Raw genomic sequence first — 24,178 nt, forward strand, 5'->3', positions numbered from 1 at the left:
CTCTGGGTTCTCAAAGTGACTTGTGATGTTTCCTTCCCAGGACATGCAGGAGACATTGGAACAGACTAAGATTATGAACATGTATTGTCACTTTGCCTGTGGGATTGGAGAACCAAAGTACATGCCTGTCCAGGACTGGGAGTCTCTAAACAAAATCCTGATGGAAGCTCTGGACAGTTATAACGAACTGAATGCTGCCATGAGCTTAGTTCTTTTTGAGGATGCCATGAGCCATATGTAAGAAGATGCACAATCTTTTGAACATTTTCACTGACCCTAGTATTAGTAATGATACAAACGAAATGTAAAAAAATCAATTCAACATTTGACTTGTTGCAGTTGCCGGATTAACCGGATCTTGGAGTCTCCGAGAGGAAATGCCTTGCTTGTTGGCGTTGGTGGGAGTGGGAAACAGAGTCTGACAAGGCTTGCAGCTTACATCAGTTCCTTAGAGGTCTTCCAGATCACTTTAAGAAAAGGCTACAACATTCCTGACCTGAAGGTGAGTCGGAGCTGGGAGTCGATTGAACACATACTGGCAGTTACTGAATCGAGAGGGGACACGATGGAACAAACTGGGCATTTTGTCGGTTCAAACTCTTTTTTGCCATTGCAATCAGAGATAGTTTGCACAGTCAGGGACACCTAGGGAGAGAAATAACCAGAGTAAAATTTTCCAGGAAGGAAGATTTTTCACATTTCCAATTCCCATGGCAACCAAGGAAATAAAATCTAACAAATTGATAAGATTTAGATGACCACTGTAGAAGCATGGGTCATAAGTTTTTCAAGGTGTCTAATAGAGTTTCCAATCTTTTGGATCAAATTTCCCCCTGAGTTCAAGAATGTGCTTCCAATTTAAACAAAGCTGTACACTCAGGTGACACAGACTAGGGAGAGGCCATGTTTATGATCACAAGACTTTCTGCAATGAGTTTCCAGTTTCAGAGCTGAAAAAAAGTTGGCAAAGTCTTCCTCACAAGAGGGATCAGGTAGATAGTCAGGCCGAGATTACGCTTGGTTAGACAGTGATATCAGCAGGTGGTATGGCCACTCTTATGGCTGGAGATGTAATGAAATAGAGTGAAGTTGGAAGGCCATGCTTTGGTGCAATGAGCCCTCAGGAAGGTGATGACCTTGTGATATTATTGAGTGACTATTTATCCAGAAACTCAGCCAAGATTCAGGGGATCGGGGTTCAAATCCCGTCATAGCAGATGGTGGCATTTGAATTAATTTTTTTTAAAAACTGGAATTAAGAATCTACTCATGACTGTGAAACTATTGCCAATTATCAGAGAAAAACCAATTGGGCTTACTGATGTTGTTCAGGGAAGGAAATCTGCCATCCTCACCTGCTCTGGCCAACATGTGACTACTGACCAACAGCAATGTGGTTGACTCTCAACTGTTCTGTGAAATGGCCCAGCAAGGCACTCACTTCAAGGGCAGCTAGGGCTGGGCAATAAATGCCAGCCAGCTGGTAAGGCCCATGTCCCATCAATGAATAAAAGAAAATACTAGATGGGGACATGTATTCATAAGTATTTAGAGTGATAGCGTCATAAAGATGTACAGCACAGAAATAGACTCTTCCAGCCCGACCAGATATCCTAAATTAATCGAGTGCCTTTTGCTAGCACTTGGCCCATATCTCCCTGAACCCTTCCTATTCAAATATCCATCCAGAAGCCTTTTAACTACTGAAATTGTACCAGCCTCCACCATGTCCTCTGGCAGCTCATTCCATATATGCACCACCCACTGTGTGAAAAAGTTGCTCCTTAGGTTCCTTTTAAATTTTACCCGTTCACCGTCTAATTTTGGACTCCCCCCACTCCAGGGAAAAAGACCTTGATTATTCACCCTATCCATGTCCCTCGTGATTTTATAAACTTCTTTAAGGCCCTTTCGCCTTTTTGTGAGCGTAATTCTTGCAGAAGAAATAAATGCTCCAACCTCTTCAATGCCAGAATCCCCCACCCCCCACCTCATCTAGTTAACATCTCACTCAGAATGTGATGGAAAACCAATTGCACTGTTTTTGTACCATGTTTGAATAAATTTCTGTCAACGGAGCAGAATCAGGGCAGGACCTCCCAAATTAGTAAGGCCCCATTCCTTTTCCTCATTTGAGATTCAGCCTTACAATGGAAGTTGGCACACCTCGTGAGTTAACTCAACATAAAAGCAGATGCTGGAAATCTGAAACATTGAATATGCTGGAGAAATTCAACAGGCCTGACAGCATCTGTGGAGAGAGAAATAGAATTAATGTTTCAAGTTCTGATAAGTCTCTTCATCAGAACTAGAACTTCTCAAGAAGAAGCATGTGAAAGTAAATTGTTATTAGTAAGTAATCTGATAGACTGCAACTCATTTATAGTGTGTGCAACCCCCTCCCCCACCCCCCCACCCCGGTTATATGCACAATACTCTGTAACAATACTTGGTTTAATTAAAAAATGTTGAGAGCAGGTTTTGCATGACGGCCAATCATGTAAAATTTGAATTTATGTTTAAAACTGTACCTTGCATCTTGGGAGTATTTAGAGTAAGTAATCTCATTTTGGGAATTAAATGATTTATCTGTTGAATGAGCCGGCTGAGTTGTTAATGATATAGCTGCCAGACTGGGGCTGTGCCAAATGCTCAGAGAATCAACATCAGGGAATTAGATGTTAGACTTCCTTTTGTTCAATCTACCCATCATAAGCATGACAGAATTTGTAGAAGTTAAGACTATATGGTCATTGTGAAAACGAGGACTTGCCTAAACTGTGAGGGCATCCTGCAACATTTACAGAGGTACGTATCACTGTGCTACATTGCACAGACTAGCAGCAGATCCAGTCAACCAGAACTAGGCATTAATCAGTAGTAACATTGGCACAACACTGCAGTCTGTAACTCCATGGACTAATATCAAGCCAAGAGATCAATCACGGTTCAACTCAGGGAAAGGTGGAATGAGTGTAGGAAGGCTTCCCAAAACCAGCATCAAGCACGCATGGGAAGAGTGATTAAGATGATAAAGCAGTTGCATTCTCCAATGCATTAATTTATGACAGACTAAGTTGTCCCAGAACCAATGTATCACCCCAAGAAGTTGAGAAACGTGGGCAACAGTTGTGCTATGGGTAGGAAAGAGCCCTGTATACATTCCCGTCCTCAGCTAATGTCTGGAAAAGATATAGGAGAAACGTTTCGAAGGCATGTTTTGCTTTTAAATGACTCCCATGGCATGAGTAACAAGGACCAATCGAAAATAAAATAAAGCACAAAGAAGACTTATTTGGGGATCCAAGCCACTGCCCGAGGCTGGACCCCAATTCTTCCATCCATAAGTTTTACCCAAGGCTGGTATACTTCAAATTATTTGGCTATAGGCCCTCAGAGACTTAGCAGCTCCTGACTGATCCAGGTCAATAGAAAGTCCTTGTATAAGCAATCCCCATTGCTGGTGGCATTTGCTTGCTAAAGGTTAGAGCCTTCATATTTACCAAAAACTGTTTTTGCCCCTTACCAGGCAAATCAGACACCCCTCCCTCCAGATAAGATCAGAGATTACTGTAATTTTACAGTATTTGAGAGAATTTGCCAAGTTGAACTGAAGTAGCTGTTAAAATGATTTGGTTTAATGGCTGGATGCTTTGTGCATCTATCTTGGAAAGAAAATTGACCAAGCTGATCAACTGGTATCTAAAACATACTGTAATCTGTCTGATGTTTTGACAGTTTTAGAATAATCTCAAGAGTCAATAAATCACAGTAGTAATGATCGCTTTCATACAGTCACTGGCCTTTTCTCTCCTGAGAGAGAGAGAGAGAGAAATGACCTACTGAAGCGAAACTGTCAGAGTCAGTCAGATGGTGATATCTTGGATCGTCAGTTTCCAGTATTATTGGGCAAGAGGTATCAGTCGTTATTTTTGAGATATTGTAATTTATGCATTAGATTAAGTCCAGAGAATGAAGTTCAGCTGGATCTCAGTCTAAGCAATGTCCATCTAGTATGATAGATGTTTGCACCTTAGCAGTGGAATGAAGCATGATTTAACTCCCCTCAGCCTTATTCAGGGCTGACCACAGCCAACCGAATATTACATTAGATTCCCTACAGTGTGGAAGCAAGCCCATCGGCCCAATCACTCCACACTGACCCTCCGAAGAGTAACCCACGCAGACCCATTTCCCTCTGACTAATGCCCCTAATACTATGGGCAATTTCGCATGGCCAATTCACCTGACCTGCACATCTTTGGAGTGTGGGAGGAAACCGGAGCGCCCAGAGGAAACACACACAAACACGGGAAGAATGTGCAAACTTCACACAATCTCCCAAGGCTGGAATCGAACCTGAGACCCTGGCGCTGTGAGGCAGCAGTGCTAACCACTGAGCATATTGATGAAAGGGGCAATGTAGTCGAGCCTTTTTACCTTCCACCCATTGGGGCAAACTTGAGAATGCCAAATTTCAATTTTCCTTTTGCCATTTATTGCAATTTGAGTGCACAAAAAGAATGCTTCCACAATACGCCTCTCCTTTCAGCTGAAAACTGGCTTTGTACTAATTGTGCAGTAGGCAGGAGGAGTGAGTGTCAGGTAATGGCCTGCCAACATGCAGGCTGATCCACAATGAATTTATTCACAACAGTGCAGTGTGGGTCATTGTCACTTGTGCGGTCATAGTTGAGAATGTGGTGCTGGAAAAGCATAGCAGGTCAGGCAGCATCCGAGGAGCAGGAGAATCGGCTTATGCCCGAAACGTCGATTCTCCTGCTCCTTGGATGCATCTACAATCCTCACTTTCTCCCACTCATGCAGTCATATCCAAGCATGGGACAGACACAATGAGGAGAAGGAAAAGGGATTCTCATCATTTTGAATATCTCAGATCTGCTATTTTGTAAATCATTTCCTAGTGTGAAACCAGTGCAGTGGTGAGTTGAATAGAGTGGCCCTGATTTCATAGACTCCTATGAAGCAATAGGACCCACTGCTGACATTGAAGAACTCTTTGCACTGCAATTTTGCAGTTTGCTGGACTGTAGTTTTACATTTTTCTGGACAGTCATTGAAATGTAATGCTAAATGAAAGTGATCTGGTGTAGAGTGCTGATAGCAATCTATATATGTAGCCAATTACATTTCTCTGTCCTCATAGGCAGCAAATCAGAAAGTAAAACCTACGGAATCTCTTTGCTATTAACTTAAGATTTCTAGACAGCAAAATAAGTGATCAAAATGAAGCATGTTTCCCAATTAGAACAATCTTGCCTCACTTACAGCCGAAGTGGGACTGAATCACCATTTATTCACTTGCCGTCATGCAACCAAATATCAGTCAGTTGTCCTGTTACAGATATTTGTCAGCAAAAAGTGACTACTAAACTGTAAAACAAAAGTAAATGCCGGAGATCTGAAACCCACCCAGACCCATTTCCCTCTGACTAATGCATCAAGCACTATAGGCAATTTAGTACGACCAATTCACCCAACCTGCACATCTTTGATTATGGGAAGAAACCGGAGCACCCAGAGGAAACTCACACAGACACGGGGAGTATGTGTAAACTCCACACAGACAGTCACCTAAGGTTGGAATTGAACCCGGGTCCCTGGTACTGTGAGGCACCAGTGCTAACCACCAAGCCACCGTGCTGCCCATTTTGTTCTGTTGATTCCAAACAAATGTCATATTATACTCCCATGTTAATTTTGTTTCTGTCACCACAAATGTTGCCAGACCTACAAAGTTTCTCAGTGCTTTCTGTTTTGATTGAGGACTGTGAAGAAGGTTTTTGGCCTTCATCAATCAGGGCATTGAGTATAGATGTTGAGAAGTTATGTTTCAGTTATACAAGACATTGGTGAGGTTGCACTTGGAATGTTATGTTCAGTTTTGGTCACCTTGCTGTAGGAAGGATATTATTAAACTGGGAAAAATGCAGAAGAAATTTAAAAGAATCCTGCCAGGACTCCAGGGTCTGGGTTATAGGGAGTCCTGGGACAAGCTAAGACCTTTTTCCTGAGAGCGTAGAAGACTGAAGGGGTATCTTTTAGAAGTGTATATGATCATGAGAGGTATGGAGAGGGTGAATGCACTCTGTTTTTTTTCCCAGGGTTGGGGAATCGAGGACTAGAGATCATCAGTTTAAAGTTAGAGGGCAAAGGATAAAAGGGAAATTGAAGGGAAACTTTTTTCCACAGAGGTTGGTACATACGTGGAATGAGTTGCCAGCGGAAGTGGTTGAGGTGGATACATTAACAACACTTAAAAGGCGTTTGGACACATACATGGATTGGAAAGGTTTAGAAGGATATGGGTCAAGTGCAAGGAAATGGGGTTTGCCTGGATGGACATTTTGGTCAGCATGGACCAGTTTGGGCTGAAGGGCCTGTCTTCGTGCTGTAGGACTTTATTTCTGGTTCATTGACTTGAGTGGAAGTGACAAGAGGCAGGTGCACGAGGTGCCAGGAGATGGGAGGAGAGTTTCAGTCTTAGCGAATCAGAAGAGGCTGTGAGTCTCTATGATTGAATAAGTTCATGGTACATGGTAACAGAAGTAGGCCATTCAGATCCTCAAGCCTGTTCCACCATTCAATGAGATCATGGCTAATCTGTAGCCTAACTCCATATACCTGACTTTGGTCCATATCCCTTAATACCTTTCCTTAACAAAAAATCTATTCCAGATTTAAAATTAACAATTGATTTGGTATCCACTGCAGTTTATGGATGAGAGTTCCACAATGGTGCTCATTTGGACGAGTTGGATGAAGTGAAAAGTGGCTCCTGCCATATATGTAGCTTATATCAAAATTCAAGATTCAGGATGGGAATGAGACAGTTGTAGAGGGCAAATAGAAATTTAAAAGTGGAGAGAGAGAGTGAATTATGGCAACTCCTTTGAAACAGAGCAATCACGAATTTGATTCGGCCCAAATGCTTGGAGCGGCATATTGGCTCAGTGGTTAGCACTGCTGCCTCACAGTGTCAGGGGTCTGAGTTCAATTCCAGCCTCAGGTTACTGTCTGTGTGGAGTTGTAAGCTCTCCCTGTCACTGTGTGGGTTTCCTCCAGATGCTCTGGTTTCCCTCCACAGTCCCAAGGTGTGCAGATTAGGTGGATTTGCCATGGGAAATTGTCCGTAGTATCCAAGCATGGTGGGTTAGCCATGGCAAATGCGGGATTACAATGGGGGTCTGGGGGAAATGTTCTTCAGAGGGTTAGTACAGACTCAATGGGCTGAATGGCTTCTTTTCACACTGAGGGATTCGAAGACTGCTGACGGTATTACAAAAAAGATTCAACCGGACATAAGACCATAAGACATAGGAGTAGAAGTAAGGCCATTCGGCCCATCGAGTCCACTCCGCCATTTAATCATGGCTAATGGGCATTTCAACTCCATTTACCAGCATTCTCCCCATAGCCCTTAATTCCTTGTGACATCAAGAATTTATCAATCTTGGTCTTGAAGCCATTTAGCATCCCGGCCTCCACTGGACTCCACGGCAATGAATTCCACAGGCCCACCACTCTCTGGCTGAAAAAATGTCTCCGCATTTCTGTTCTGAATTTACCCCCTCTAATTCTAAGGCTGTGCCCACGGGTCCTAGTCTAACGGAAACATTTTCTTAGCGTCCACCCTTTCCAAGCCATGTATTATCTTGTAAGTTTCTATTAGATCTCCCCTTAACCTTCTAAACTCCAATGAATACAATCCCAGGATCCTCAGCCGTTCCTCATATGTTAGACCTGCCATTCCGGGATCATCCGTGTGAATCTCCACTGGACACGCTCCAGTGCCAGTATGTCCCTCCTGAGGTGTGGGGCCCAAAACTGGACACAGTATTCCAAATGGGGCCTAACCAGGCCTTTATAAAGGCTCAGTAGCACATTGCTGCTTTTATATTCCAACTCTCTTGAGATAAATGACAACATTGCATTCACTTTCTTAATCACGGACACAACCTGCATGTTTACCTTTAGAGAATCCTCGACTAGCTCTCCCAGATCCCTTTGTACTTTGGCTTTATGAATTTTCTCACCGTTTAGAAAGTAGTCTATGCTTGTATTCTTTTTTCCAAAGTGCAAGACCTCATATTTGCTCACATTGAATTCCATTAGCCATTTCCTGGGCCACTCTCCCAAACTGTCCACATCCTTCTGTAGCCTCCCCACTTCCTCAGTACTACCTGCCTGTCCACCTAACTTCGTATCATCGGCAAACTTCGCTAGAATGCCCCCAGTCCCTTCATCCAGATCATTAATATATAACGTGAACAGCTGCGGCCCCAACACTGAACCCTGTGGGACACCGCTTGTCACCGGCTGCCAATCCGAAAAAGAACCTTTTATCCCAACTCTCTGCCATCTGTCAGACAGCCAATCCTCAATCCATGCCAGTAGCTCACCTCGAACACCTTACTCAGCAGCCTCCCGTGTGGCACCTTATCAAAGGCCTTTTGGAAGTCTAGACAGACCACATCCACTGGATTTCCCTGGTCTAACCTACTTGTCACTTCTTCGAAGAATTCTAACAGGTTTGTCAGGCACGACCTCCCCTTACTAAATCCATGTTGACTTGTTCTAATCCGACCCTGCTCTTCCAAGAATTTAGAAACCTCATCCTTAATGATGGATTCTAGAATTTTACCAACAACCAAGGTTAGGCTAATTGGCCTATAATTTTCCATCTTTTGTCTTGATCCTTTCTTGAACAAGGGGGTTACAATAGCAATCTTCCAATCATCCAGGACTTTTTCTGACTCAGTGACTTTTGAAAGATGTCAACCAACGCCTCCTCTATTTCCTCAGCCATCTCCCTCAGAACTCTAGGATGTAGCCCATCGGGGCCAGGAGATTTGTCAATTTTAAGACCTTTTAGCTTTTCTAGCACTATCTCTTTTGTAACGGCAACCATACTCAACTCAGCCCCCTGACTCCCTTTAATTGTTGGGATACTACTCATGTCTTCCACTGTGAAGACTGATGCAAAGTACTTCTTAAGTTCTCCAGCTATTTCCTTATCTCCCATCACTAGCCTTCCAGCATCAGTTTGAAGTGGCTACTTTTGCCTGTCGTTTGTTTCTTATGTATTGAAAGAAACTTTTACTATCATTTCTAATATTACTGGCTAGCCTACCTTCATATTTGATCCTCTCCTTCCTTATTTCTCTCTTTGTTATCCTCTGTTTGTTTTTGTAGTCTTCCCAATCTTCTGATTTCCCAGTGCCCTTGGCCACTTTATAGGATCACTTTTTTTTCTTTGATACATTTCCTGACTTCCTTTGTCAGCCATAGCTGTCTAATCCCTCCCCAGATAATCTTTCTTTTCTTGGGGATGAACCTCTGTACAGTGTCCTCAATTATACCCACAAACTCCTGCCATTTTTGCTCTACTGTCTTCCCTGCTAGGCTCTGCTTCCAGTCGATTTTCGTCAGTTCTTCTCTCATGCCCTCGTAATTACCTTTATTTAACTGTAACACCATTAAATCCGATCTTGCCTTCTCTCTTTCAAACTGCAGACTGAACTCTACCATATTATGATCGCTGCTTCCTAAGTGTTCCCTTACTTTAAGATCTTTTATAAAGTCTGGTTCATTACATAGCACTAGGTCCAGAATAGCCTGCTCCCTTGTGGGCTCCATGACAAGCTGTTCCAAAAAGCCATCCTGTAAGCATTCCATGAATTCCCTTTCTTTGGATCCACTGGCTACATTATTTACCCAGTCCACCTGCATATTGAAGTCCCCCATGATCACCGTGACCTTGCCTTTCTGACATGCCTTTTCTATTTCCTGGTACACGTTGCGCCTCTGGTCCTGACCACTGTTAGGAGGTCTGTACATAACTCCCATTATGGTTTTTTTGTCTTTGTGGTTCCTCAATTCCACCCACACAGACTCCACATCATCCGACGCTATGTCATTCAGCACCATAGATTTAATTTTGTTCTTAACTAACAAGGCCACCCCGCCCCCTCTGCCCACCTCCCTGTCTTTTCGATAAGTTGTAAATCCTTGGATGGTTAACTGCCAGTCCTGAACCCCCTGCAACTATGTCTCTGTGATGCCTACCACATCATAATCATTCACGATGATCTGTGCTATTAGTTCATCTACTTTGTTACGAATGCTACGAGCATTCAGGTAAAGTGCCTTAATGCTAACTTTCTTATCATTAGAGATATTGAAAGTCATAAGATGTCCTAAGTTATCCTTCCTTTTTGTTGCATTCCTAGTCTGCCTCAAGCTTAAATCCACCTGCGTACATGTTATCCTCCTGCTTATCTTTCCATTTAACTCCATACTGCCTGTCGCTTTCACTTTCCCTTCCCCCCAACTCAGAAGTTTAAAGTCCTACTGACCACCCTATTTATCCTCTTTGCTAGAACATTGGTACCAGGTCGGTTCAGGTGGAGACCATCCCAACGGTACAGATCCCCCCGGTTGTGAACTGTATCTATTTAAACGTTGAAGTCTTCTTTCCCACTGTGATGTCTGTTTCTATTTTTGTAATCTACTTAACAATGAAAGTTTAATCTATCTCTGCTTCTGTTGTGTTCTGTCTCCCTCTCTCTTGCCATTGATCGTGTTGCCTATCTTTGCCTTGTCCCATTAATCAGGATGTTTGTCTCAGTTCCCAACGTTAGTGGTGTATGTTGGCCCCATCATGATTGAAGTTGACTTGGATGTTGCTCCTGTACACTTTTCCCAGATTGTTGGACTGATGTTGATTTTCACTCACTATGTCCAACGCTGACCTTTTTCAGTGCTGGTTGGAACTTGAAAGTTGAAGGAAGAAGGTCTGTTTGCCTGTTTAATTCATCATTCTTATTGTTACAGATTCATAGAACATAGAACAATACAGCGCAGAACAGGCCCTTTGGGCCTCAATGTTGTGCCAACCTGTGAACTATTCTCAGCTCGTCCCCCTACACTATCCCAAAATCATCCATGTGCTTATCCAAGGATTGCTTAAATCTCCCTAATGTGGCTGAGTTCAGCAAGTGTGTTTAAAATAAATCCAAAATCGAATATTACCATTTTGTTGCCATTACACATCCTTGCATCATTGCTGCTCCATAATAAACTTAAAAATGTTCAATACTCAGCTAAGCTGAGTTATATTTTACTCTACCCTGAGACTCTACAGGATAATGTCTGTTGGAATGATACACCAGAGTTTTCTGAATGATATGAGAACATCTATTGGATTCTGAGCAACTGGTTAACTGTCTGTTTTTAAATACATTCTGATGCAAGTACAATATTCCAAAAATTATTGCAAATACCATAGGACTAATGCTCTAATAATGAAAAAGGTAAGCTGCTTTGTAAATTCCTCATAACCACCAATAAATGCTCAGGAGGCAGCAATAGTGATAGTGAAGATTTGGAAACTTTTATACTTGGGTTTCAGTGCAATGTGTACAATTTCTTCAATTTCCTCATTTTTTTCACAGTCTGTGAATAGTATCTGCACTGTTTGAATTTTTGCATTTATATAGGGTCTTTAGGAACAGGTTTCAAGGTGTGTTGATAAGGGGCCAGAGGAGATGAGAGAAATGGTGAACCCTTTCAAAGTCACGCTCTATATCTGTTATTGTAATGTTATGTGAGTGACATAATGATACTTTGGGATACTCTGCCAACAGAGAGCAGTGGTTGTTGAATTGTTTACCATAGAAATGCCATTCTTCACCATAGAAATGCCATTCTTCTAATAGGGACACCGGTTTCTGTTAAGTTCTGTGGCAGTGACCACCGACCGATTCAATGGAATGGATTTAATAATTGATGACTAATGCTTTGTTGCCTTTCAAAGAGAACATTTGGTACATGATGTTGTAAGCAACATGACTTTATTCTGTTCAGTACCCATCAAAGAACGATTCAGGTACTCCTTGATCTGCAATCAGTAGCATGCCAGGGACTTACTTACATTTTTCATTGTCGATGGTGTGGTGTTGGAAAAGCACAGCAGTTCAGGCAGCATCCAAGGAGCAGGACAATCATCAGGTCAGGCGAAAGCCCTTCATCAGGATTTTTTATTGCTATTGACAATTCATTGTAGGTTGATTTCCTTTTTTCGTGTCCCTTTTCTCCTTCAAGTGAAAAGTGCTAATTATTTTGTTCCATGTTCATACTTTTAACACTGGGTCATGTTATTAAACTCATTTGGATGAAGGTACAAATTAAATTCTGAGTGAGATACATTGTTTAGGCTGTGTGGAGTTTGCACAATCTCCTTGCATCTGTGTGGGTTTCCGTTGGGTGTTCTAGTTTCCTCCCACAGTCTAAAGATGTGCGGGTTAGGTGCATTAGCCGTGCCAAATTGCACATAGTGTCTAGGTGGATTATCCATGGGAAATGCAGGGTTATGGGTAAGGGGTCTGGGTCTGAGTGAGATGCTCTTTGGAGGGTTGGTGTTGACTCAATGGGCCAAATGGCCTGATTCCACAATATAGGGATTATATGATTTGCTTTGCAAATACAGCCACTTTGCTTTACGTTGATAGTGACATTTTCATTTGAAGCAATTCACATTTTTTTAAATATCAGAATTGGCCTCAGTACCAATCTGGGCTCACCAAGGCAAGAACAAGTATTTGCTTCAAATCTTGCCAATGTGAGTAAAATAAGGAAAGGTTAATGATCCCCATGTTACCACTGTCAAATGTATGACAATAATTTCAGAACATGAGCAAGCCAACTGGGAGATAAGAATATTTCTTTTGATCACCAATGATAAATCAAAAGAAGCACAAAAATAGCCTGTCCTTGTTGAACTCCACCTGAGTCCTTCAATCTTCCAGCGTTTGGTAATATAAGAAGGTCCCTGGTGTTCTCAGCCCTATATTTCAGACAGCCTTTGTGCTTCATTACTGCCAATGTATCCTCTTAGTGTTTGTTGCTTTCTGCAGTAAATTAAGATTTTTCACAGTTCCTTTTAGAAGTCAATTAGGATATGCCCATGTTGATGTTAATTTGTTCCATTTATCAGATTATTCCCATTAAGAAAATATATCGCTAACAACAGAACAATATCATGAATTAATTGATCCCTGACAAGGCATCCTTTATTAAAAGACGCATTCCTTAATTGTGTTTCAACTCCATGTTATTAAATGGCACCAAACCCATTAAAAGTACTCAAGACTGAAATTAGGAAACATTTAAATAATTTGAAATGTGTGTATTTTGCTTTTCTTAATGCATAGAATGATCCAAAGCTTCCCTGACTAAAGTCTGTTCCCAGAACAGAATCTTCCAAATGTCATACGTAATGGGAAAACTATTCAACCAGTTGTGGGGAGAGAAAAAAACATTTATTCCTCAAATAAAAATCTGTTGACTGAATATGATCTAGTAATATGATATGAAGAGGATTACTGCTTGATGTAGGTCACAGTTGCATTTTCCATGAGTGTCCACGAGGAAAACAATGCAAAATGATTCAGGGGTCTAAACAGCAAATTTGAATGGAGATGTTTTGATATAAGGAGGTAGCAAAGTTATCTAAGTTAATATAGAATTGCATTAAAGTATTGCAAGTCTTTGAAGGTCATATTTAATTGTATTTAATCTGCTGTTGTTTGTCTGTGAAAGCTTCATTTATCCCATATTGGAGGTCACTTAGCTGGACAGTTGGTTTGCGATGCAGAGTGATGCCAAGAGTACAGGATTAATTCTGGCACTAGGTGAGGTTACCATGAAAGGACACTCATTCACAACCATTCCAGCTGTCTCTTTCCAATGAGAGGGCAGTCCTATATATAGTGCCTTAACCTTTACCCCATATTGGATCTTCTATCCAAAATTTAATTATGCCAGGACCATATGAAATTTAATCACTTATTTAAGAGATTGAATGTTGACAGTGTATAAAGAAAACATAGAGTACATATTTTCATCTTTTGTTTACAAATTTGTTTAATTATGAAAATCATTCCATAAGGTCACAATCATTATATCATGCCTCCATTTGATTACAATGATTTGATCTCTGTCTTTTTTAATCAGATGCCTCCCTAACCGCTCTCTGAAACTGCCACAAGGGAGGTTTCCTGATGTCCTGAACAAATTCCTCCATAAGACATAGGAACAGAAATTAGGCCATTCAGCCCATCGAGTCTGCTCCATCATTCAATCAAGTTTCTCAATCTCATTCTCTTGCTTTCTCCCTGTAACCCTTGATCCCCTTGATACTCAAGAACAGATCTATCTCGGTCTTAAATATACTCAATGATCTGGCCTACACAGCCTTCTATGGCAATGAATTCCATAGATTCACCACACTCTGGCTGAAGAAGTTTCTCCTTATCTCTGTTCTAAAAGGGCTTTCCTTTACTCTAAGGCTGTGCCCTTGGGTCCTAGTCTCTCCTACCAATGGAAAAATGAGGACTATAGATGCTGGAGATCAAAGTCAAAGAGTGTGGTTCTGGAATAACACAGCCAGTCAGGCAGCATCTGAGGAGCAGGAAAGTCACTGTTTTGGATATAAGCTCTTTATCAGGAATGTCGACGTTTCGGGCATAAGCTCTTCATCAGGCATATGCCACTCTCTCAAATTTTTTACACATGTCTTCCACTGTGAAGACTGACATGAAGTAATTATTCAGTTCTTCAGCCATTTCCTTATTCCCCACTACTATCTCTCCAGTGTAATTTTCCAGCAGCCCAATATTTTGCCTCTCATTTGTCCTTTAGATATCTAAAGAAACTCTTATAGTCTTCCTTTATATTACTGGCTACCTAACCCACATATTTAATTGACTCCCTCCTTATTTATTTTTTTGTTGCCCTCTGTTAGTCTTTGTAAGTTTCCCAATCCTCTGCTTTCCCACTGCCCTTCGCCATGCTTCACCCTCCCTGTACCATGCTTCTTTTTCCTCAGGATGGATCTCTGTTGTGTCTCCTGAATTACTCCCAGAAACTTCTGCCATTGCTGTTTCACTGTCTTTCCTGCTCGACCCCCTCTCCCAGTCAATTCTACCAGCTCCTCCCTCATGTCTCTGTAGTTGCCTTTATTTAGCTGTAATACTGTTACCTCTGATTCTGTCTCCTTCCTCTCAAATTGCAGTATTTATTCAATCATAACAAGATCACTTTGACAAAGGGTCAGTTAGACTCGAGACATCAGCTCTTTTCTCTCCTTACAGATGCTGCCAGACCTGCTGAGATTTTCCGGCATTTTCTTTTTTGATTCCCCACAGATTCTATATCATCTGACTCCACTTTGTTTCTTACTATTGATTTAATTTCATTTCTTACTAATAAAGCAACCCCACTTCCCCCCTCCCACCTGCCTATCTTTTCGATAGGATGTATATCCTTGAATATTCAGATCCCTTTGCAGCCACATCTCCATGATGCCCACTGCGTCATACCTGTCAGTTTCGATCTGTATCACCAGCTTATTTACCTTATTCCTTATACTGTGTGCATTCAGATACAACACCTTCAGTCCTTTATTAACCATCCCTCTTCTCATTGTCTCTCATTTGTCCAGTGTGCTTGAAGTTTGATCGCTAATCCTTTCCATACACTCTGTCCTAATTGTGTCTGTGCTGGAGATTGTAATAACCTCTCCTGAGTTCTGCACTCTTACCTCCTCCTTTAATTCAATTTTTCTAATTTCCCCTATAACTGAACCCCCCCACCCCCATCCCTTTTAGTTTAAAGCCCTGTCTTCAGTCCTAGTTACGATCCCCTAGGACTCTGGTCTGAGCACGGTTTAGCTGAAGACCATTCTATCAGAACAGGTCCCTTCACCCCCAGTACTGATGCCAATGTCCCATGAATTCACCACATTTCTCACACGCCAAACTTCGAGCCACACCTTTACTTACTTAAACTTATTGACCCTGTACCAATTAGCTCATGGCTCAGGTGGTAATCCAGAGATTATTACCTTTTTTGGTTCTGTTTTTTAATTTAGCTCCGAGCTGTTCATACTCCCTTAGCAGAACCTCTGCCCTATTTTTGTTTGTTATTGGTACCTACATGGACCACGAACATTGGATCTCTACCTTCCCACTCGAAGTTCCTCAGCAGCCCAGCTCTCGCGAACATTGCCATGTGGAAGAGACTAATTTATACTTCATTCTTAGTACGCTTTGTGGAATGTTTCTGTGTACAAAATTGTTGTTTCCAACAGCATGTCAAGCTATTTAATTGTTTTTAAAGTGTTTTAAGAGATGTGATGAAAATTACTGTGGGAGATGTGATGTATGTGAGTTAGGAAAAACGTGTATTAAGACTTTTCCATGAAAGTGTATCAACTGACACGGTATTATTTACAATTAATCTGACGGGTAGGACATTTGAGATTTTCTTTATTGCTTCATCTCAGCTGTATATTGAAAGAGGAATTTGACAGAATTTGATCTGAAATAAAATTTTGGGTAAGGGTGAGGAAACATTACCCAAGCATTCAATGCTGGAAATGAATCAAGGCCTTACCCTGCTGTATAAAGTCATACAGCATGAAAACAGACCCTTCAGTCCAATCAGTTCATACTGACTGTAATCCCAAACAAAATTAGTCCCACCTTCTTGCACTTGGTTTATATCTCTCCAAACCTTTCTTATTCATGTATTGATCTAAATGTCTTTTAAATGCTGTGGTTCTGTTCGCCGAGCTGGAAATTTTTGTTGCAAACGTTTCGTCCCCTGTCTAGGTGACGTTCTCAGTTCTTGGGAGCCTCCTGTGAAGCGCTTCTGTGGTGTTTCCTCCGGCATTTATAGTGGCCTGTCCCTGCCGCTTCCGGTTGTCAGTTTCAGCTGTCCGCTGTAGTGGCCGGTATATTGGGTCCAGGTCGATTTGTTTGTTGATGCAGGAAGAGAAACACCTATACAAGATATTCGCCAAAAACGGATATCCTCGCAATTTCATCAACAGATGCCTAAGGGAAAGACAACGGAACGAGGACATGCCGCAACCCAAAGGACTAGCCACATTACCATACATCAAGAACATCTCTGAAATGACAGCCAGACTACTGCGACCACTAGGACTTATAACAGCACACAAACCAACAGCCACACTCGGACAACAACTCACCAGAACGAAGGACCCGATACCCAGCATGAGCAAAACTAATGTAGTGTACAAAATCCCATGCAAGGACTGCACAAAACACTATATAGGATAAACAGGAAGACAGCTAACGATCCGAATCCACGAACATCAATTAGCCACGAAATGACACGACCAGCAATCACTAGTAGCCACACACGTAGACGACAAACAACATGAATTTGACTGGGACAATACTACCATTATAGGGCAAGCGAAACAAAGAACAGCCAGGGAATTCCTAGAAGCATGGCACTCATCCACAAACTCCATCAACAAACACATTGACCTGGACCCAATATACCGGCCACTACAGCGGACAGCTGAAACTGACAACCGGAAGCGGCAGGGACAGGCCACTATAAATGCTGGAGGAAACACCACAGAAGCGCTTCACAGGAGGCTCCCAAGCACTCAGGATGTCACCTAGACAGGGGATGAAACGTTTGCAACAAAAATTTCCAGCTCGGCGAACAGAACCACAGCATCGAGCGCCCGAGCTACAAATCTTCTCACAAACTTTGTCTTTTAAATATTGTAACTGTACCCACATCCGTCATGTCCTCTGGAAGTTCATTCCACACGTGAATTCCAATCTCTGTGTAAAAAAAAATTGCCTCATGTCTTTTTTAAAATCTTTCTCTTTTCATCTTAAAAATATGCTCCCTCATCTTGAAATCTGCCACGCTTGGGAAAAGACAACTGCCATTCACCTTATATATACCTCTTCTTACTTTATAAACCTCCATAAGATTACTTCTCAACCTTCTACGCTCCAGTGAAAACAAATCCTAGCCTGTCCAGCCTCTCCTTGTAACGTAAACCCTCTATTCCCGGCAACATCTTGGTAAATCTCTTGTCCTTCTTGGTGCTTTCCTAGCTGGCAGATGAGAAGTTCAGATGAGGCACTTAGTATTGATTAAAAACAAACAACTTTAACATTGAGTGTGGGAGGAAAGCAAATGTTAGTTAGTCAATTGAGAAGAGTCAATAAGAAGTGATGTGAAATTGCATTTCTGAAAATTTTTAAGATGTGCCTCAGCTGATAACCCTCACATTTCTGAATCTGGTTTCAGTTCATACTGCAGAGACCTGGGCACAGAAATCTGTGCTGACCCTCCATTGTGTTACTGGAGATGTGTGACAGTGTCAGAGATGCTGTACTTTGGACAAGCAATTAAACAGAAATACTGTCTGCACCCTCAGATGGACATAAAAGGTCCAGTGTCACTTTTTCAAAGGAGAGTTGTGGAGTTCTACCTGGAATTCTGGCCGATATTTATCCATCAGCCAACATCCCTAAAAGCAGACTACTTGTTCAATCTCGCATTTGGGTTTCTGGGAGCTTAATGTATATATAAATTTGCTTCAATATTTCCTAAGTTGCAACCAAAACTACACTTCATAAAAGTATTTCATTCACTCGAAAGCATCTTGGGACATCCTGTGTTCAGGAAATGAGCTTATAAATGCCCTCTTTCTTTGTAAATGAGGATAATATTATCAAGTAAAAAGGAGACTAGAAGAGAAAAAAAGCTTGACACTATTTGTATTTATCATCTAAGCAAGCTACAGTTATTTCCACTTGAATATATCACACATTTGGCTCATTTCACATTTACAAATAGTCCCAGCTCCACAATGGGTTTGTGATACCTCTCACTTTTTATCATCATAAATCTCATTCCTATCAGTGATCTGATCTTGAGAGTTATGTAATGGAAGGTATTATAAAATAAAATAAAATTCCACAGCAATGAGACATAATAAATGCCACTCTGGATTGAATTTTACAGTTTTATATATATTTTATATAATGTCATACATTTCAAGGCAAATTACTGTAAAATTGAAAAAGAATACTGCACAGCACTATCTTTTGCCTGATTCACCTTGATGCTGTCAAATTCATGTTTATCTTAAGAATGGATGCTTCAGGGTTGGAGCAGAAAATGAAAACGATCACTGGTCAAGATCCTTTCTAAATCCCAGCCCCGTATTTGAAGCAGCGCCTACCTGTTGAGTTCTATAAAAGTATGGAGATTGTGCGTGCTCCTTAGGTTACAGGCCCAGTTTGAATGCTCACAGCCTTGGAAGGTTGGCTTCCACTGTAGGAGAGGACTATGCTGGCCCTCCAACTTGACGTGCTTTCACGATTTAAAAGAAAAGAACCAACTATGGCCTGACAGCAACCTGACCACAATTAAGGAGGAGAAAACTCTACCTCTTCCGCCACCCACTGGGAAAGTCAGCTGCAGGTGAAAACCTGTCAGGTAGCAGACCTGTCACCCTCCCATACTGCCTTCATTTCCATCTTGCTATCAAAGCCACCTCCTCAGAACTGGTATGGTCTAACCTGTTTGTTCCAATTAAACATCCAAGACTTCACTCTTGTTTGATATAATGGCAAATACATTCCTCAACTTGTTGCTGACTGGAACCCATCATCTCTGTTGTAATGACTATTGTGAGGGACTGCATTGTTTTCACTGACTTCACTCTTCACAGCATAAATGGTTTTATCTGGTTCCTGATATGACCAACCTTCTTCTTTCTTTATTTTCAAGTAAAAAGAATCCCACAATGTGATTTTTTTAAATAAAAACTGACTTATCGATTTATTGCAAGACAAAATGTTTTCAGAGAAGGTGCAAAACCGATCTCACCTAGTTTATAGTGTGAAAAATAAAGTGGTTTACTTGTCTAAATAATTACAAACATGACCGCACACACAAGGATAACAGGAAACTGATAGATTTAGTTCTGTGGAGATTTACTTTTGGTGAGAATGAGTCATATTCTTGAAAGTACAATGGACAAGATTGAGGGTGTGGAGGTGGTGGCTGGTGTAACACTCTGCCATCTGTAGATTCGCATCACAAAAGCATGTCTCTGGGTTCTTGTAAGATATAGGCTAGTCATGAATTATAGAAACATGAGGTTTTCCTGCCACTTTTCAAAAGGAGAGTTAAGTTTCATAACTGCATCCACTACAAAGATGCTTCAGCAAAGTACACACACATGGTGAACAACTTGCTGTGTAGCAGACTTCCAGCTCCTCACCAACTGAACATCATAAATCATCTCAAAGCCTGCAAACCACGATTCAAGCAATGCAGGCATAAAACCAGTCATAAAAATAATCACATAGTTTCCTAGAGGCAAGTTTATGCAAGCAACTATCAGCAATTGTCCAGTACGATATCATTTCTAAAAAATGCCTTGTTTTATAAAAAATGTCCCATTGCCCACTGGGAACAAAAGAAAAATCCAGGTCGCCACAATTATTCAAACTCTAGTCCACAAAAATAATTAAATATACAGAAATCATAATTCTGTACTCACTCCAGAGTTAAGAGCCTATGGATGACCATGAAATTATTGTCAATTGTTGGACAAAAAACCCATGTGGTTAGCTAATGTCATTCAGGGAAGGAATCTGGCTTTCTTATCTGGTCTGGCCTACATGTGACCCCAGATCCACAGCAATGTGATTGACTCTTAACTGCCCTTTAGGCAACTAGGGATGTGATGCTGTCCTCCTGTGAATGAATAAAAAAACTTATGTCGATATTAGCTTTTGTGTAACCTACTTCTGTCTATATGTCACCTTCTACATATTCTTGTGATATTTCCATGGCAACTTATATACAATCCAATCCTATCTGGATTAATTTTTGTGCGACCAATCTCAATTGTGTTTTCTATCAAGTAAACCCCTGTTCTATGCATTATCTTTTACCTTACACATTAATCCCTTCATTATCTTTGTAATGCATTCCTGTCCACATTATTCTCTTCTTGCTGTTGAGTCTTGGCTAAATGGGAGTACTGTTGCCTCTGAATCATAAAATGTAAACACCACCTCAAATAATTGAACACATAATCTAGGAGGATACTTGAATGCAGTATTGGGAGAGAGCTGCATTATCAGAGCTTTTTACTTGGATGTGATGTTTAACCTGGATTCTGTTAACCAGCTTTTTGGTGGATTTAATGGATCACCTATCACCAGTTGAAGAAGAGCAGGGAAATTCTAGCATCTTTGCAAACCATAAGGAAACTCCAATGAAAAGCAGATTATTTGGAGTATCGTCATTGTTTATCTCCTTACTGAGACTTGGCTGTCTGTGCAGGCTTTGCTGCAACATTCCCAAAGTGCTGTTCTGAAGTATTTAACATCTTTAAATTGCTTTGACACATCTTTAAGATTTAAGGTGTATTATACAAATGCAAGTTCCTTCCTGAGCAGTGCACTAAGATATACTGCAATTACTGCACCCTTGGCAATAACCTGGCTTCTTCCTTACACAGACTGACCTTGGTAGCCTGTACTTAAATGCTGGAGTCAAGAATTTGGGCACTGTATTCCTAATGACGGATGCTCAAGTGGCTGATGAAAAGTTTTTAGTTCTCGTGAATGACCTACTTGCATCAGGTAAGGCCTGTGTTCATTCTAAGGTAGGTATGTTGCTTTTTAAAATGCTCTCATCCTTTGAGACATGTTTTTTTCATTTTATGATTCTCCATAGATTTCCAACTGAGAATTAGCACTTTTGCTTTAAGTGCTCAAAGCAGCATTAATACTCATCCTCTTTCTCTATAAATGAATGTGTTTGTGCTAACATAGGGTAGAACAAGACCATAAGATTCAAGTGTAGGCCATTTGGCCCATCAAGTCTCACTGTGATTCAATGAGATCATGACAGCTCAGATGATCTTCAACTCCACTTCCCTGCCTTATCACCATAACCCTTGATTCCAAATTGGCTAGCAACTTGTCTATCTCAGCCTTGAATGTACTGAACCACCCAGCCTGACAACCCTCTGCAGAATGATTACAATACTCCCATTTTAAGGAAAAGTAATATGAATCAACAAGGTTCTTGCTACAGAGCTGTCTATAAAGATATATCATGTAAATAGATATAACGTTATTGGAAACTTGGTGTCATTACAAATTATATCTGGCCTGAAAGTAAGAGTGTCAAATTTTAGCATGCAAATGTTCAGTGTGCCTCTGTGGATGTCTTTTGTCTCGTATTTTAACAGAAGTATTAACTCATTTATACAATAAGCTGCTTGATGTTAAAATCGAGCATCATGTCATATGAAATGTTAGGTATTCATATTCACTAGAAGAATGCTATCTCAATAGATTAAAAATGATCAGGGTTGGAATATGTACTGGATTGTAATTGATGAGATCAAATGAGACTGAAGACTGAGAAAGAATATTGAATACCTTGTGCTATTATTTGAACTACAAATGACATGTTACACTGTGATTCAAATATTATTAATGTGGAAGTGGATGGATTTGATAGAATAGATCATAGGTAGTATAGAAAGGTAACAGGGCTGTGGACATGATTTGGAGATGCCGGTGTTGGACTGAGATGTAGAAAGTTAAAAATCACACAACACCAGGTTATAGTCCAATAGGTTTATTTGGAAGCACTAGCTTTCAGAGCGCTGCTCCTTAATCAGGTGGTTGTGGAGTATAAGATTGTAAGACACAGAATTTATAGCAAAAGTTTAAATTGTGATGTAACTGAAATTATATATTGACAATGACCTGGATTGTTTTAAAATGACCATGTTGGTTTCAGTTCTTTCATATCTAAATCACACAACATTTCAAAGTTACATTAAAAGTTACATACAAAGGGCTGTGGAATCCATCTTTTTCATAGTGTCTCATTTGAACGTTGACTGAAGATGGTGCCAACAGTTCCAGGAGACAGAAAATCATAAAAATCATCTTAAAATCCTTGAAAATCCTGAAAATTTCTGTTGCAACACATAATGGAAAGGTTGGCAATATAGGAATGTGATTTGTAACATCACTCTGGTATGTGACAATTTTTTGTGGATCAGTGCCTTGATCATATCATATCATTTTTAGAGCAATATATCTTTCTTTTCTGTAATGGTAGCAAGCTTTGAGACAAAAGCAAATTTAATGCAAATAAAAAAATGAACCGTTTCATACTTACTGCCTGAATAGAAACATTTTTCAAAATTCCACATAAAGAAAATGTTAGCATTGTATTTAAACAGCTGAGGATGAAATTACTAGGTCACTATCAGGAGTACATTCATATAAATACATAAACATTACAAAATGGACCATTCAATCCAACCACATGAGTAACTAATCATATTCTATCTTTATTTATATAACCCTCACCCTCTTGCCCTTAAAACATTCTGGGATTTTTATTCCTCTGTTCACACATGAGGGCCGGGTACTGGAAAGAAATACATCTTCCAGGACATGAATGTGCATTTGTATCATGCCTTGGGTCTCTTGAGAAAAGAACATGGATTTGCTTCATTTTACAAGTACCTGAAAATGATGGGCAGGAGAAGATTGAATTGTCCCTCAAACTTGTCTCACACTCATAAAACAGTCCATCATGCCTTGGTATCTCCAACTATTTCCCGACAACTTAACAACAACCCAGAAGTTGTGGGGGGAAAGAAAACAACTGTGTAGGAAACCAGGAGCTGATAGTAGAAAGCAAAAACATGGGAACATTGCCTCTCTACTCCCCTCAGCGAGACAAAACCTGACCAGGAGATCATGTCGACCATTATCTATTCATTCGCTTCTACGTGATGTAATTTTTGTTCCAGTCACAAAGAGGTCCAGTTTGGTCTTGAAGCAATGACTCAGTTAACTTGTGTGAACTTTTATGTGCCAGTTAATGACTCTTCCAGCAAATTTCAAATACCATTGTGTGGAGGAATTAATGTGCTGTGCATGTAAATACAGAAAATCCTGAATTGTGTGGCTTGTTCAATCTTCACTGTTATGACTGTATAAGCAGGGCTAAAATAGCATTAGATTTTATTGGTAAATGACAGCAGCAATAAAATAGGTAGTTCAGGATGCCAGCACATGCATCATTTTGATTTGTAGTAAGTCCCATTCTATCTCCAGTGCTGAATCTGTAAGGTGCCCTTGGGCAGAAAGCCATCATAAATGAACTTTCCATCTTAACTGCATAAATATCTCTTAATAAATAAGCAAATGCAAATTACTTTCTCTCCTGAAGCAAAAATCTTTGTACTAGA

The 24,178-nt window shown here is 40.7% G+C and overlaps 1 protein-coding gene across 1 annotated transcript in view; it reads left to right on the top strand.

Moving 5' to 3' along the window:
• dnah9 (dynein, axonemal, heavy chain 9) overlaps nucleotides 1-24,178 on the top strand; it is a 528,899-nt gene that overhangs the window by 234,596 nt on the left and 270,125 nt on the right. Inside the window, exons 43-45 of the mRNA XM_043714478.2 lie at nucleotides 41-237; nucleotides 340-502; nucleotides 21,410-21,533. Of these exons, the coding sequence (XP_043570413.1) occupies nucleotides 41-237; nucleotides 340-502; nucleotides 21,410-21,533 (484 nt within the window). The remainder of the gene's footprint in view (nucleotides 1-40; nucleotides 238-339; nucleotides 503-21,409; nucleotides 21,534-24,178) is intronic.

The sequence above is a fragment of the Chiloscyllium plagiosum genome, unplaced genomic scaffold, assembly GCF_037043375.1.
Source record: "Chiloscyllium plagiosum isolate Xiang-an unplaced genomic scaffold, Cpla_swu_hap1 HiC_scaffold_25, whole genome shotgun sequence".
Lineage (NCBI taxonomy): Eukaryota > Metazoa > Chordata > Chondrichthyes > Orectolobiformes > Hemiscylliidae > Chiloscyllium > Chiloscyllium plagiosum.